The 14,732-nt window shown below is 68.9% G+C and overlaps 2 protein-coding genes across 2 annotated transcripts; both read right to left on the bottom strand.

Moving 5' to 3' along the window:
- Positions 1 to 1,806: 1,806 nt before the first annotated feature.
- On the bottom strand, positions 1,807 to 7,429 carry PIWIL2 (piwi like RNA-mediated gene silencing 2). Its single transcript, XM_088521512.1, has 20 exons — positions 7,134 to 7,429; positions 6,898 to 7,029; positions 6,720 to 6,824; positions 6,436 to 6,553; positions 6,226 to 6,350; positions 6,059 to 6,139; positions 5,848 to 5,961; positions 5,569 to 5,757; positions 5,367 to 5,451; positions 5,200 to 5,289; positions 4,959 to 5,099; positions 4,746 to 4,859; positions 4,214 to 4,402; positions 4,010 to 4,111; positions 3,817 to 3,936; positions 3,403 to 3,491; positions 3,223 to 3,328; positions 2,414 to 2,667; positions 2,228 to 2,335; positions 1,807 to 1,963 (listed from the first exon to the last, which is right to left on the bottom strand). Exons 1-20 carry the CDS (start codon positions 7,427 to 7,429, stop codon positions 1,807 to 1,809), a joined length of 2,715 nt encoding a protein of 904 aa, XP_088377638.1.
- Positions 7,430 to 9,448: 2,019 nt separating this feature from the next.
- POLR3D (RNA polymerase III subunit D) lies at positions 9,449 to 11,595 on the bottom strand. The gene is made up of 8 exons (XM_088521415.1): positions 11,446 to 11,595; positions 11,061 to 11,104; positions 10,799 to 10,950; positions 10,580 to 10,707; positions 10,334 to 10,499; positions 9,976 to 10,241; positions 9,741 to 9,893; positions 9,449 to 9,584 (listed from the first exon to the last, which is right to left on the bottom strand). The coding sequence occupies exons 1-8, from the start codon at positions 11,593 to 11,595 to the stop codon at positions 9,462 to 9,464; spliced, it is 1,182 nt and encodes a 393-aa protein (XP_088377541.1). The 3' UTR covers positions 9,449 to 9,461.
- Positions 11,596 to 14,732: the final 3,137 nt, after the last annotated feature.

Here is a 14,732-nt window from a genome sequence, read left to right as displayed (position 1 = left end):
CCCTAAACACCCCATAGCCCCCATACTGACCCCAAGATACCACATAACCACCATACTGACCCCCTGGCACCCTACAGCCCCATACTGACCCCCCCAGACACCCTATTCCCCCCATACCGACCCCTGGACACCCTATAGCCCCCATACTGACCCCTAGACACCACCCAGCCCCATACCGACCCCCAGACACACCATAACCCCCATACTGACCCCTGGACACCCTAAAGCTCCCATACTGACCCCTGCCGGCACCCTGTAGCCCCCATACAGACCCCTAGACACCCCATAACCCCCATACCGACCCATCCTGGCACCCTATAGCCCCCTACTGACCCATCCTGGCACCCTATAGCTCCATACTGACCCCTAGACACCACCCAGCCCCATACTGACCCCTAGACACCCCATAGTCCCCATACTGACCCCCCCAGCAACCCAAGACCCCCATACTAATACATCCTGGCACCCTATAGTCCCCATACTGACCCCTTAGACCCCTCCCAGGCACATATTGACCCCCAGACACACCATAACCCCCGGCACCCCATAGATCCCATATTGACCCCCTCAGCACCCCAGAATCCCCCCACCAACCCCCCGGCATCCCACAGATCCCATATTGACACCTCCCACACATGCCATAATCCCCATACTGACCCCCGACACCTCATCAATCCCATATTGACCACCCAGCACCCTGTAAGTTCCATAGTGCACCCCCTCGCACTGCATAATCCCCACACTGACACCCTATAGCCCCATACTGACCCTCCAGCCACCCCAGGGGACACAGGGCTCCCCCTCGCAGTGACAGCCCCACGGTGACAGCCCGCCCGTGTCCCCAGCACCTTTTGTAGCTCCCGCGGGGGCACCAAGAGCCCCCCCATCCGCCGCAAATTACAGAGCAGGATAGACCCCCCCCTGGCCACCACATTCCCAATCCCGGCTCCAAGGAGCCGCCAAGGACAAGGAGCCCGTTGAGCCCCCGCTTCCCCCGGAGCCGCTGTTATTAGGCCGCGCGCCCGGGGAGCCGGGATAATTACAGGCACGGGCGCCGCCGGCGCGGGACGCTGCCAAAGTCCGCGCGCTCCGGCCGCGCTCGCGAGCGGAGTGACGGGAACGGGGCGCCCGGGCGCTGACGCGGCCGGGCAATGATTAACCGGGAAGCGGGGGGCGAGCCGGGGCGCCACGTCGCAGCTTTGGTCCCGGGTCCTTTCCCTAGGGAGCATCCCCCCATCCCGGCACATTCCCAAAGTGGCGCCGGGAAGAAGGGAGCCAGAGCAGCTGCCGGGAACAGGTTTATTGAAGCAAACGGGTGCTGCAGCTGCACTAAAACAAAGAGAAAAGGAAGGGCGGTGGGGAGGGGAATAAGGGTTTTCCAACCGATTTTGCTTTAAAAGTGAGCGGTGCAGGAGCCCGGGCTCAGGTCTCAATTCCAGGTTTTTCAACTCATTTCTACCACAGAGCAAGACGAGAGAGCAGCCCTCGAAGAGGGGGGGTCTGGGGGTGGGCATGGTCTCCAGCAAGCAGCTGAGAGAAGTAAAAATAAATAATAAGGATAAAAAAAAAAAAAAAGTCTTCTCCTTATAAACCTGGTGCCTCTAAGCACGTGACGAACAAGGAAGGGGGAACTGGCTCTGTGAAACGAGAGCTCGCAGAAAGGAAAGGAAAACCCAAATCCGGGTGCTGCCGCTGTCCCGAAGGCAAAGGACGAGGCCCGAGGAGCGCGTGGAGGCCGGAGGAGCGTGCGGAGAGGAAGCGGAGCAGGAGGCAACACCTGGAAGCGGCTCCGAGCGGGCAGAGCCGCTATAGGAAGAAGAGCTTGTCGCAGAGCTGGATGCCGGGCTCGTGGTGCAGCACCTGGCCCGCGAGGAAGGCCAGCTTGTGCGCGTACTTGCAGGGCGCGGGCGCGCGGATGGTGCCCGGCCAGTTCCAGTACATGTGGCAGAGCTTGAAGGTCAGCCTGGGCACGAGGGCAGAGCGGTCAGCGCCGCCGCACGGGCAGCTCCTTCCCGGTGCCGACGGCAGCGAGTTGCTGTTAACGCTCACGGAGGAGCGGGAGGGATGGAATCCGCCTCCCTCCTTCCCCCTCGCGGTCTCCCGCTGAATCCAACCCCATAACGGAGGCATCCGGCCCCGTGCCCGCTCATCCCGCCGGCCTCCCGGCTCGCTTGCCGGGAACGTGCAAAGGAAGCGGGTTTAGGGAGGCCGGGCGTCCCGCGCTCACCTCTGCAGGTGCTCGGAGCTGAGGCTGGCCGTGTTCAGCACACAAACGTAGCGCGTGGGGACGCTGCAGCCCTGGCGGGAGCAATGGGCCAGCAGGAAGAAATCCTCCCTGCCAAGGGGGAAAAGGGAAGGGTTGCCGGAGCCGGGCGAGCGCGCGGCCCCGCGCAGCCCCGCGGGCGCCGCTCACCACTCCGAGCTGGTGACCGTGTGGTCCACGACGGTGCCCGGCGGCGGGGACACCAAGTTCTCCGCGGCGCTCATGTAGAAGTTGGTGCTGATTTGCTTCTGCACCACCATGACCACCATGCTGGGCCGGTAGTCGGCGAAGGTCTCGAAGCACTTCTGCAGCTGCGGGATCTCGTACTTCACCACCGTGTCCAGCTGCGTGTCCGACACGCCGTCCCGGTAGATGACGATCTTCTTGGGCAGGCAGTGGTTCACCTGGAGGGTGCAAAAATTGGCTGGTGTCCCCAGAGCCAGCAGAGTGGCTGGCGGGGGACAGAGATGGGCACAGTGTGGCTGCACCAGCATGTCCTGTCTCCTCTCTGGAGCATTTTGCCCGGGATGCAAACACAGCCAGGGCCTACGTTGGAGCAACACTTGCCTGCAGGAGGGCTGAGCATTTCGGGCACGGTGCAGCCCAAGCAAACGCATTTCCACACCGGTTGCAGCTCTGCTCCAAGCCTGCCCGTGGGAGACCCGCCGCAGCAAACGCCGCTTCCCAGGGCTTTTCCCTAACCCGTGCACGGCACCGCGTCCCCCACGTGCAGGGGACAAGCTTGGTGGCTCAGCCCAAGCAGAGCAGCACAGCCCGGCACAAACCGCTTGGTGAGCGGCTGCCCAAGATAAGAGCGCGCCGTGGGGCTCGCCAGGCTCTGCATCCGTCCAAAGTCTGCCGGGCTATTTACCTGCTTGCACAAATTCTGCCCGACTCGTGTTTTTTTTTTTTTTGCAAAACCTGCCCAAACGCTGCTGCCCCCACCCCAGGGGGGTCACCTCGTGGAAGCGCTGCAGGGCATCGGCCAGGCAGAGGCGCAGGCTGTCGGCGATCTCCTGGTGCGGCATCTGGAACACCACCCTCGAGTACCACTTGGTGAGCACCCTGGGGCAGGGAGAGGCGCCCGTGAGGACCCCCGGCGCGCGGGGCTCGCGCCAACGGCGCCGCGGGCCACGTACTGGTTGGTGCTGGCGACGAAGCCGATGACGGAGCGCATGGAGCAGCTGTGGTTGTGGTACACGTCCATGCCGACGACCATCAGGTGCTTCTGCAAAGGGCGGCGGGGACGCAGCGCTGGGGCCAGGCGCCAGCACAGGGACGGGAGAGCCGTCCCGGGCAGAGCGGCGTCCCCGAGGGCTGCCCATGGCCACAGCACGGTGTCACCCGGGCACGTGGCCGCTCTGGCCACCGTCACTCAGTCCAATGAGCAGAGCGGGGCGCCCCTGCCACCCTGGCCAGCGCATGGTCCCTGCACCCTCCCTTCCCTGCTGGTGGTTTTGGGGCCGGAGCCAACGTCCCTTTCACAAGGGGACAAGGAGCAGGGAGGATCGCGGGTGCAGCACGGAGCGCGCGGGAGGCTCCTCGGGCCTTACCAAGGGGATGTCGATGCCCCAGAGCTCCCCGCCCAGCTTGCAGTTCATCTGCAGCAGGACCTTCTGCGCGATGCTGCGCAGCTTGCTGGCCTGGCCCGTGAGCGACTGCACGTTGATGACCTGCGGAGGAAGAGGAGGGCGAGGACGAAGGCGCCGCCGCTGCCGCCCGCGCGCCGGGGCCGCTCCCGCTCACCTGCGAGGGCACGGGGGCCTGCACACAGCACAGCTTCTTGATGGCCCCGTACAGGTCCTCGCGGCCACCCGGGGTGATGCACAGCACCATCTGCACCTTCTGCTGCAAGGCAGGCGGGAGGGCGCGTGCAGGGCCGGGACGCGCGGCGCTGCCGGCCCCGGAGCTTCCCTGCTCGCCCCCCGGGGCTCCCGCGGCCGCCGTTACCTCGCTGGCCAGGACGCTGCGGATGGTCTTGGCGTAGGTCTCGATGCGGTCGTCCTTGAGCTCCACCCAGGCGGGCGGGTTGAGCTGCATGCCCAGGGGCCCGCACACCTTCTCCATGGTGGCCACCAGCTCCCTGGCCAGGTCGTGCACGCGCTTCGGGTAGAAGAGCACCCAGTAATGCAGGGCGACCTGGCGGGGAGGCGGGACGGGGCTGGCGTCACGAGCCGCCAAGGGCCCCACGCGAGCCCATCGCCCCGTGCCGTGGAGCAGAGGGGAAGTAGCCCCAAGGACCAGCAATATTCAACTCCTTCAGCCCAACGCGACCAAAATCCGGCAGCCTACGCAGGAAGGGGGAAGCAGACACTGCACCCGCATCCCTCCTTTGGAAAACAGCCCAAACACAAGGCCAAGGCAAAGCAAGCGAGGGCTTTGGTTAAAGCACACCTCCGTGTCCGGACGCAGGGTGCCGGCGCTCGGGAAACCCGGCCCGGTTTGCAAACAGAAGGCTGTTGTGGCACGAAAGGAGGCTCACCGAGGAGATGCAGGCCTCCCGCACCACCTCCTTGTTCCAGCTGAGGTCCTCGGCGGGCGCGAAGGTGCTGTGCCGCAGGTTGATCCTCTCCGTGGGCAGGACGCGGCCCTGCGTCTGCACGGGGCCGCGCGTGAAGGCGATGCCCGGCCCCAACGTGGGGACATCGGGACGCGCCGCGTGGCTCCGCGGTGGCCCCGGGCGGGCGGCCCTCACCCTGCAGATGTCCTTGTCCAGGCGCAGGCCCCAGCGCGTGAGCTCCTGCGCGGCCTGCGGCGTCTCCTCCACGCGGCGCAGGAGGCTGCACAGGCGCAGGTAGTGCTGCTTGGGGCTGTGCGACATCTCGTACATCAGGTCCTGCGCGGGAACGGGCACCTTTGGCATCCGCGTCCCCATCCCGCTGCAAAACCCCGGCAGGGTGCAAGCTCACGCTCGCAGGGCACGAGCACGCACCGACCTTCATCGCCCGGTTGTCCTTCCTCATCTTCTCGGGGATGCCGGTCATGAAGGAGAGCTCCGGCACCAGCAGGATCATGTTGAGCTGGCGCTGCGGGCAGAGGGAGGCCAGTGCCAGCAGGAGGGGGACCAGGGGGCACAGGCTCCGCTGCCGCATCCCTCGCTCACCTTCCCCTCCTGCGTCAGGCTCTCCTTGCGCCTATGGATGAGCAGCGGCTGGTCCAGCTCCCTCACCGTGATTCCATACGTTTTGCTGGAATGAAACAGCACAGCCGGGAAGCAACAAGTCACTCTGGGGCACGTAAACCCTGGGGAAGGCCACAGGGAGCTGGCACAGGCATCGTCCCGCTCCAACACGCACGGGTGCTACCTGTAGTAGTCCACAAAGGTGACCTCCTCGCCGCTGGCCAGGGTGAAGCTGTCCTTGGGCGTCTTGTTCCAGTCGATGTCGTCGATCTGGTACGTGTGGTTGTTGTAGCGCGTGATGACCACGCTGCCCACCAGCTGCTTGGTGCACTCGTCCTGGAAGCTGCTCGCGCTCTGCTGGTAGATCGCGTGCCTGCGCCGGGGCGGCGCGGCCGATTCGGCTCCCTCCGGCACCGGGAAGCCGCCGCGGCGCCCCCAGCCCCGCGGGGCTCCCCGCTCTTACATGAAGTTGAGCACGGAGTCGCTCCGGATCACTTTGTGCACGACGTCCACGGAGAGGAAGAGCCCGCCGTCCCTCCTGCGGATGCTCACCGAGTAGCCGGGCCATACCTGGAGCCTTGGCGCCGGGAAGCGCGCACGGAGCTCGCGTGAGCGCGCGGCCGCTTCCCAAAAAGGATCCCGGCCGTATCCCCCGCTGGAGCTGCGGCTCCCACCTGTAATGCTGCAGCACGGCCGCCTTGGTGGGGTCAAAGAAGTTCCTCCCGACCAGCTTCATATCCAGGATCCTCATCACCCTAGGAAAGAGAGCGCAGGATGACGGCAGCATCGCTCCCGGCGCAGGGATCTGCCGCAGAGCCGGGGGGACCCGGCCTTTCCTCACCTCCGGAACACGACGTTGTAGAAGGGGACGCAGAGGTCGGAGCTGGGCTCCAGCACCCTGGTGAGCTGCACGGTGATGCTGATCTCCTCCCCGTCCGTCCTCCGGCGGGACCTCAGCGCCACGGGCTGCGGGGCGGGAGCCGCTCAGGAGGGACGCGGCGACCCTCCCGGCCCCGGCGTCCCCAGGACGCGGCCGCGGGGACGTCCCCACCTGCGGCAGCTGCACGGGGAGGTAGAGGATGGCGCCGTCGAAGGCCGTGACGTCCCCCGTGACGGCCTGGTGCTCCTTCAGCATGGCGAGCCGCATGCTCTTGCACTCCACGTTGGGGCTGCGGGCAGGAGCTGCGGCCACCGCGCGCGCCCACCGGGCCCCAGGGGACAAACGGGGGTCCCCAAGCGCCCCAGGGAGCGCAGCGGGGTGGCCGCGGGCCCCCTGTTCCATATAGCGGAGCTTGTGGTGGCCCTGCTGCGAGGGACGGGGCCGCTTGTCCCTACCTGAAGGCCACGTGGTACTGGTAGACGGCCTCGTTCTGGCAGTGGATCTTGACCACGTTGAGGCCGAGCGGCAGCGCGGTGCCCTTGGGCGCTGCCCGCGGCAGCCTGCGGGGACAGGCCGGTGGCTGCGGCGGCGGCGCCGGGGGCGCGCGGGGGGCTCACATGGGGGGTCACTCACCGCCTGCCGGGGGCCGGGGCGGGCAGCGAGGGCTGCAGCGGGGGCAGCGTGTCCGGGGCGCTCGCCGGCGCGGATCCCGAAACGGCCCCGCGCCCGGGCGGCGCGTCCCCGCCGCCGCCGCGCCGCAGCGACCTGAGCACGGGCGAGAGAAAAGGGGGGATCAGGATGTGACAACCCCAGGGATGGCGGCTCCGTGAGCGGGCGCGAGCTCCGGCCTCGCCGCCGGCGCCGCTCACCTGCCGCGGGCGCCCGGCACCGCGTCCTGCTCCCCATCCGGCACCAGCACCGGGGCGGCCCGGGCCCGGCCGGTGGAAAGGGCGCCGGGGGCCGGCGGGAGGCCGGCGGGCAGCGGCGTGGGGCTCTCCGCCCCCCTGCCCAGCAGCGCGGGGTGCTCGGGGGCGGCCGGGGGGCCGGTGCCGAAGCCCAGGCCCCAGAGCAGCGAGGACAGGGACACCTGGGCGGGCAGCGGCTCCTGTGGCGCGGAGACAGGAGCGAGGGCGGGTTGCAGCGTTCCCGGCAGGAACAGCGGCATTCCCAGCGGGAAGGGAGGCGCCCGATCCCGCTCTCTCGCTCCCTCCCCTCCCGCCGCTACCTGCCGCGCGGGCTCCGGGGCGCCCCGGAGCCGGCCGGGCGCGGGGGCGGCGCGCGGGGCGGGCGGGCGCAGGCGGCCGGCGCCGCGGCACGGCGGCCGCGCGGGCTCCATGGCCGGGAGGCCCCGGGGGGCTCCCGCTGCGGACGAGGCCTCGGCGGTGGCGGTGGCGGCGGCGGCCGCGGGGCCCGGCCCGGCCGCGGCGGCGCCACGCGCGGCCACGTGCGCGCCAAACTCCCGCGCCTGCGCGCGCGCCGCGACGCCCCATTGGCTGGCGGCGCCCGGGCGCGCCCACCGCGCGGGGATGGGCGGGGGGGGAGCCGCCCCCTCCTCTGCGGTGGCGCCGCCCGCGCGGCCGCGTGTCCCCCCCCCTCCCCCGGCCGCGATGGTGTCGGCCGCGCGGCCCCGCGCGCGCCACGGGGCGGCGGGGAGGGGGGCAGCACCGCGGACAGCGCCCATAGGGGGCAACGTATAGGGGCAGGGGGGCGATGTATGGGGGAACTGCCATAGGGCAACGCAAAGGGGCAACGTATAGGGGCAGGGCAGGGGGGCAATGTATGGGGGAACTGCCATAGGGCAACGCAAAGGGCAATGTATAGGGGCAGGGCAGGGGGGCAACCTACGGGGGCAACTGCAATAGGGCAATGCAAAGGGGCAATGTATAGGGGCAGGGCAGGGGGGCAATGTATGGGGGAATTGCCATAGGGCAACGCAAAGGGCAATGTATAGGGGCAGGGCAGGGGGGCAACATATGGGGGCAACTGCAATAGGGCAACGCAAAGGGGCAACGTATAGGGGCAGGGCAGGGGGGCAACCTACGGGGGCAACTGCAATAGGGCAATGCAAAGGGGGAATGTATAGGGGCAGGGCAGGGGGGCAATGTATGGGGGAACTGCAATAGGGCAATGCAAAGGGGCAACGTATAGGGGCAGGGCAGGGGGGCAATGTATGGGGGAACTGCCATAGGGCAACGCAAAGGGGCAACGTATAGGGGCAGGGCAGGGGGGCAACTGTATGGGGGCAACTGCAATAGGGCAACGTATAGAGGCAGGGCAGGGGGGCAACGTATGGGGGCAGCTGCAATAGGGCAACACAAAGGGGCAACGTATAGGGGCAGAGCAGGGGGCAACCGTATGGGGGCAGCTGCAATAGGGCAATGCAAAGGGGCAAATGTATAGGGGGCAATGCAAAGGAGCAAATGTATGGGGCAGAGCAGAGGGGCGTGTAGAGGCAAATGCCAGTGGAGCATTTGCAGAGGAGCAAATGCATAGGGGCAAACGTGTAGGGGCAATTACAGATGTACAAGGGCAAATGGGGGACAGCAATGCAAAGCAGCAAGCGCAGAGGGACAGTTAAAAGGGACAATGTGACACAGCCAGCAGGGAGCTGCCCCCCAACTTGCCAGGGCTCTGGTTTGGGGCCAGGACCCCCTCGGCCCCCCTCCGGCTCCGGTGTTTTCCCTGGCTGCTCCCCAGCACCGGCACATTGCAGAGGCCGGGAATGGGGCTGGCCAGCAAGGCAGGGCCTGCCCCCTGCTCGGGAATGGCTCTGCAATGAGGCGACACGACATTAATGAATATTTGCAAAGCTTGTTCAGAGATTTCGGTGTTACATCATCACAGTAGAAAACGGGGCCCGGCACATTCCTCATTAGCGACACGATGATGGATTCTCCTCTCCCTCCCCCTGGCTTTAGGCGAGGTGAATTTGCAGGAGTGGAATTAAGGAGGTGTGAGACCAGGAGGCCTTTCCCTTTCCCTCCCGTGTAACACTCACGGCAGGAAAAAAACCCAGGGGTTCTGGCTCCCTCCACATCCCCGAGGCCGGGCTAAGCCACAAACTCATCACAGGTGTCCGCAGCAGGGCTGGAGCACCGCGGGTCCCCTCTGCAACGGGACGCGGGCCCCCCAAGAAAGATGCTCCGTGTCCAGGCTTGCAAGACGCTCCTGAGCTCCCCCGGCTGCGCGGGCTCCTGCTACCGGTGCCGGTGCTCGAGCAGGGCCTCGAAATCCGGCGAACAGACCAGCTTGTGCCGCACGTGGCCCAGCACCATCATCTCGCCCGAGCGGCTGTCGCCGATGCTGACGGACACCAGCTCCTTCGTGGGGCGACAGGAACAGGCTCAGGGGGACAGACAGGGAGCTCCATCCGCCCTCTCCGTGGCAGCCTTTGGGGACCAGCAGGACCCTCATCTGAGCACCCCCGAACTGCCCCCCAGGGCTCCCGTGCAAAGCGGGGCCACCCCAGCTCCTACCTGCAGGAAGGAGCAGGGCGTCCCCATGGTCACATCCAGGGTGACCTTGCCCAGGACCAGCTGCACCTTTCCCGACTTGCGGACCAGCAGCTTCCCCACCTGCCCCTCGGGCAGGTCCGCCAGGGTGCACGTGTTCTCCGCCTGCCTCGCCTCCTGCGCGGGGGACGAGCGGGGACGGCGGCGTCACCGCGCGGCCTCCGCGCGGCCGCCGCGCCGCCGCCGTCCCCGCACGCACCGGGCTCTTCTCCTGCTTCACCAGCAGCACCTGGCCCTCGTCGCTCTGCAGCTCCGTCTTGATGGGCTTGCTGTCCTGCGTGGGTGGCTGCCCGGGCAGCGTGTCGGGCAGCTGCAGGAAGAGCAGCTCCTCCTCGGGCGCCAGGCACAGCCGCTGCAGCAGCTCGGCCACCGCCACGTCCCGCGGGGCGCCGGGGGGCCCCTTGGCTTGCGCCGTCCTTGCTGGCGCCTCCTTGGGCTCCTCGTTGTCACACGGCTCTTCTTTCACTGGCACCGGGGCGAGAAGGTGGGTACGGGGACACGGGGACCCCCGGAGCCTCCGCTGGGTCCCCCGCGCCCGCCTGCGCACCCGCAAGCACCTCTCAGCACCGGCGCGTCCTCCTCCATGGCCTCGGTGCCGTGGGGCCAGGGCCGCGCGTCCTCCTGCTCGGCCACCTCCTCTTTGAAGAGCCACCCCGAATGCGCCAGCGGCAGCTGCACCGGCTTGTTGCGGATGTCGTTCTTGAGGCCGGGGTCATCCAGGAACTGCAGGAGCCGACGGGGTCAGGGCTGTCCCCAGGCTTGTGGCGACACCCCGGGGCAGGGCCACCACCGCCACCACTCACGTCATCCTTCTGCAGCATGCGCAGGATCTGCTTCGTCTCCTCGTCCGTCTCCCTCTTCTCCTTCTTGATGTTGATGATGTGGGAAGGGCCGAAGTCAGACACATCCACGGTCTTGTCCCAGGAGCCGGCTGGGGACGAGGAGCACCGGGTGAGGACAGGTCGGGACAAGGGGGAGCCCGTGACACCCCCGTCCCCATCCCTGTCCCCATAGGGCTCTACCTTTCTTCTTCATCATCTCGGCCGGGCCCTGCTCGAAGATGGAATGGGACTGGATGACCTCGGGCCGGCCGCGGCCCCGGCCGTGCCCGTCGCGCTGCCGCTCCCGCTCCCGCTCCTTCTTCTCCTTCTTGACGGAGACATCCTCGCGCGGCCTGCGGAGAGGCACCCACGGAGCCCGGTGGCCTCAGTGGCACATGCCACCCTCGGTGCCACCAAGCCCCATCCCCTTGCAGCCTCAATCCCAATGTTGGGAGCCACTTACTCTTCCTTGATCTTCCTGCTGATGATGTTGGGGGTGAAGGTTTTCTGCAAAGAGCAGAGGGACAAGTGACCACAAGGAGCAGGGGGGCTGCAGCCGGGACCCCACGTGGGGACGTCCCCCGAGGCGCCACGGGGCTGGCAGCAACCCTGGCGCGGGGCGTCCCCGCGTCGCCGGCGGCCACGGCGTGCCCGGGCGCGAGGCGCAAACCAGTCGGGCCGCATTGCCGCCCGCGCGGGCGTAGGCGGCCGCGTCCCGGTGCGTCCCGCGCGGAGCCGCCCTCGCCGCGGCACAAGCTGGGCCCTGGCAGGACCCCCGACACACGCAGCCCAAAAGGGGGGTCCTGTGAAGCCCCCCACCCCCCCAATTCCCCTCCTTGGGCACTTGCCTTCTTCACGCCGCCCAGCGTGAGGTCCCGCGAGCGGATGGAGGGCAGGCGGCCCAGGCTGAGCGGGGCCGGGGGGCGCCTGCCCAGCAGCCCCCGCGCCCCGGCCGCCCGCGGGCCCCCCGGCGCCCCGGCCTCGCCGCCCTCCGCCATCCCCGACCTGCAGGGCAGAAGCACGGGGGGCTTCCTCCCTCCATGCACCCCCTTGCGCCCGAGGGGACCCTCCAGGCACCCCCCACCCAAGGGTGCTCGCAGCCCCCCCCGTGCGCCCCTTGCCCCAGGGGGCTCCCCACGCACCCCCTACCCTAGGTGTTCATGCACCCCCCAAAAACCCTCCCCTCGGGTTCCCCTTTATCCCCCACCCCACAGGGCTCCCCCTGCCCATGCACCCCCCCACCCAAGGGTGCTCCCCCCCAACACATCCTACTCTAGGGTACTCACACCCCCATGCACCCCCCACCCAAGGGTGCTCCCCCCACGCACCCCTCACCCTACGGACCCCCCCTCCATGCACCCCCCCAGCCCCTCCCCGCTTTTACCCCTCACCCTGGGGTGCCCCCACCCCACGCACCCCATACCCCAGCGTTCCCCCCATGCACCCCCCACCCCGGGGTGCTCCCCCTCCCCATGCATCCCCCCGCCCTGGGCTACTCAACCCCCTCAATACGCACCTTCCCCCACGGGTCCCCCCCATGCACCCCCCATCCCGGGGTCCTCACGCACCCCTCGCACCCATTTCCCTATAGAGCTCCCCCCATGCACCCCCCCACCCCAGGGTGCTCCCCCCATGCACCCCCCCCCCCAGGGCACCCCCTCCCCATGCGACCCCCCCCCCCCCCCGTCCAGGGCACTCGCCCCCCGCCCCGCGCCGCCCCGAGCCCTTTACCCAGCCCGGGCACAGCCGCCGCGCGGCCCTCTACTGCGCGTGCGCGCCTCGCGGCGTGGGGCTTCCGGGAGGACGACGCCGCTGCCGCCATGCTTGTTCCGGGCGGACCGAAGGAACGCCTTGGCCTGAGCCGCCATCTTTGAGGAGGGCAGCAGCCTGCCACCCCCCCATGTGGATGGCGACGGCGCCATCTTTGTGCCGGGCAATGCCCGGTCCGTGCGGCCGCGGGCGCTGGGGGGGTGCGGGGGCAGCATCACCCCGCAGTGTCCCATTGCACCCCCCTCCGGACAGGGGGGACCCCGGCGACCTGCCACCCCCTCTGCTGTGCTCCGTGCCCAAGGCAGAGCTGCTCTGAGTCCCAATTGCGTGATGAGGGGGCGTGTGTGTGCACATGCACATGTACACACAAATGCATGCAGACATGTATGTATGCGCGTGCACATGTGCGTACACGTGTGAGCATGAGTGTACAAGCACACGTGTGTGCGTGTTTGTGCATGCACATGTACATACATCCATGCCCAGGATGCAAACCAGTCAGGCCACATTGCTGCCCAGCGTGTATGCACCATATGCATGCATGTGCAAGCACATGTACATACATGTGCACACTGCATGCACGTGTGTGTGTGTGCACACACGCATATACATGTGTCTGCATGCACATGCATGTTAGTGCACGGCCATGCATGTATATGCACCTACACGTATGCACGGGCAGGTGCACACACGGGCGCATTGCATGTCTGCGTGCACGCACTCCCGCACATGCCCACACGTGTACATACATGTGCCCGCACGCCTGCACACCCACGAGTGCGGGGACGAGGTGTGAGGCAGCTGATGCTGCCACCCCCCCGCTCCCCGCACCAGGGGCCGGCCCTGTCCCCCGCCGGGGCGCTGGGCACCGGGCACGTCCCCTCTCCCCGCCCCGCGCGCCCGCGGCCGCCCCCGCGGCCGTCCCCGTCCCCGCGGCGATCGCTCGCTCGCGGGCGGCGACGCTGCGCTGAGCACCTGCGCTGAGCACCGGCACCCATTGGCAGAGCCGCCCCCCATGCCGCGCTGAGCGCTTTTCCCCCTTATTTTTCCCTCCTCCTTAGGGTGGTTGCGGCTTCCGCGCCGGCTGGGAGGACCCAGCCGCAGCCTCAGCCGGGGGCAGCAGGACGAGCATCCGCCGGGAAGCGCGGAGCCGACGCGCTCCGGTCGCAGCCGCCGCGGTCAAGCGCGCGCCCGCCGCTCCTCCAACGCGCCCGGTAAGGCCGCCCCGCGCCCCGCCGCGTCCCCGCGCCCGCAGCCCTCGCGTTGGCACCGCGCGAGTGGCAGCCAGCGCCGCAGGGGTTAATCGCGCACGGGAATGAGGAGGACAGCGCGTAGGAGTCGCCACCCGGCCGCGAAGTGGGGACGAGGAGGCTGGCGGGGCTGTCCCCCGCCGGCTGCGCTCGCTGTCCCCAGGGAATGACCTTCCCGGCTGCGCGTGCCGGGCGCCGCAAGGCTGCGGCGAGCGCGCGCTTGCCCGCGGGCGGCGTGGGCGCCCACGCGGGACAGCGCGGCCGGGGGTGCGCCGCGGTGGGGACAAGCCGTGAGCACGCAGTGCCACCCGGGGGGCGGCGGGGGCTGCGCGCGCCCACCCCGCGCGTGTGGGCGGTTGGTGCCCACGGGACCTTCCGCACGCCCCGGGGGTGGCGGTGGGTGTCCCTCTCCCCTGTTTTGTGCCCCCCTGCAAGCGTTTGCAAGTGCAAGCGTGGGCGGGGGGGGAGCTCGTGTCAGGGCCCCCCCACGCGCGCGGGGGAGCCGCAAGGAGTCATGACTAAGTTGGCGCCAGCTCCTCGGGCGTCGCGCGCCCACCGCTGCTAAAAACGGGCTGAGCGAGCGCCGGGGCGCGCGGAGGCAGCCGGCCCCGTCCCCGCAGGTGCCCAGCCCTGGGCAGAGGCTCTTGCGCAGCTCGGGGCCTGAGCAGGCACCGCGCGCTTGCCACCTTCAGGCACGGGAGGTGACACCTTGGTGACACCAAGGGCTCCCCGGCCGTGGTGCTCGGGGTGCTGGTTGCACCCACTTGCCCATGCGCCAAGGCTGGGAACGCCGGGCACGCGCGGATCGGAGCGCGCGGGGAGCGCCACGGCGGCACCGGGGGCGGCGGGCGCTCGTCCCCTCTCCGGGCGCTCCTGCCGCTCCCCTTGTTTTTCTTTCCCCACCCGGCGTTGAGCAAGCGGGGACAGGAGCGCCCGCTGGCGCCGTGCCGGGCCCCGCGGCGTCCCGGGGAGCGGCCGCGCGCGCCGCACCGATCCGCGAGCTCCGGGGGGGCGCGCGGCCCCGGCCCCGCCGCCCCCGCGCGCGCTTCCCGCTGCTGGCGCGCGGCCCCGGCCCGCCCCGGTGCCATCTGCTCGGCGAGCGCGCGGCGGCGGCG

Source organism: Tinamus guttatus, unplaced genomic scaffold, assembly GCF_059628265.1.
Source record: "Tinamus guttatus ecotype Peru unplaced genomic scaffold, ASM5962826v1 Tinamus_guttatus_pri_ptg000123l, whole genome shotgun sequence".
NCBI lineage: Eukaryota > Metazoa > Chordata > Aves > Tinamiformes > Tinamidae > Tinamus > Tinamus guttatus.
Note: the sequence above shows the minus strand (reverse complement) of the source record. Positions and strands in the feature narration are given on the sequence as shown.

What these genes read in the sequence shown, in the direction of transcription:
- PIWIL2 (XM_088521512.1), bottom strand. Translation starts at nt 7,429, where the DNA reads ATGCCGCTGTTCCTGCCGGGAACGCTGCAACCCGCCCTCGCTCCTGTC. An exon ending in TCCCCGTGCAGCTGCCGCAG is followed by an intron (nt 6,351 to 6,435) that starts GTGGGGACGTCC and finishes CCCGCCCCGCAG; the next exon opens with CCCGTGGCGCTGAGGTCCCG. An exon ending in ACGGTCACCAGCTCGGAGTG is followed by an intron (nt 2,336 to 2,413) that starts GTGAGCGGCGCC and finishes CCCCCTTGGCAG; the next exon opens with GGAGGATTTCTTCCTGCTGG.
- POLR3D (XM_088521415.1), bottom strand. Translation starts at nt 11,595, where the DNA reads ATGGCGGAGGGCGGCGAGGCCGGGGCGCCGGGGGGCCCGCGGGCGGCC. An exon ending in CGAGATGATGAAGAAGAAAG is followed by an intron (nt 10,708 to 10,798) that starts GTAGAGCCCTAT and finishes CCTCGTCCCCAG; the next exon opens with CCGGCTCCTGGGACAAGACC. An exon ending in GCATGCTGCAGAAGGATGAC is followed by an intron (nt 10,500 to 10,579) that starts GTGAGTGGTGGC and finishes CGGCTCCTGCAG; the next exon opens with TTCCTGGATGACCCCGGCCT.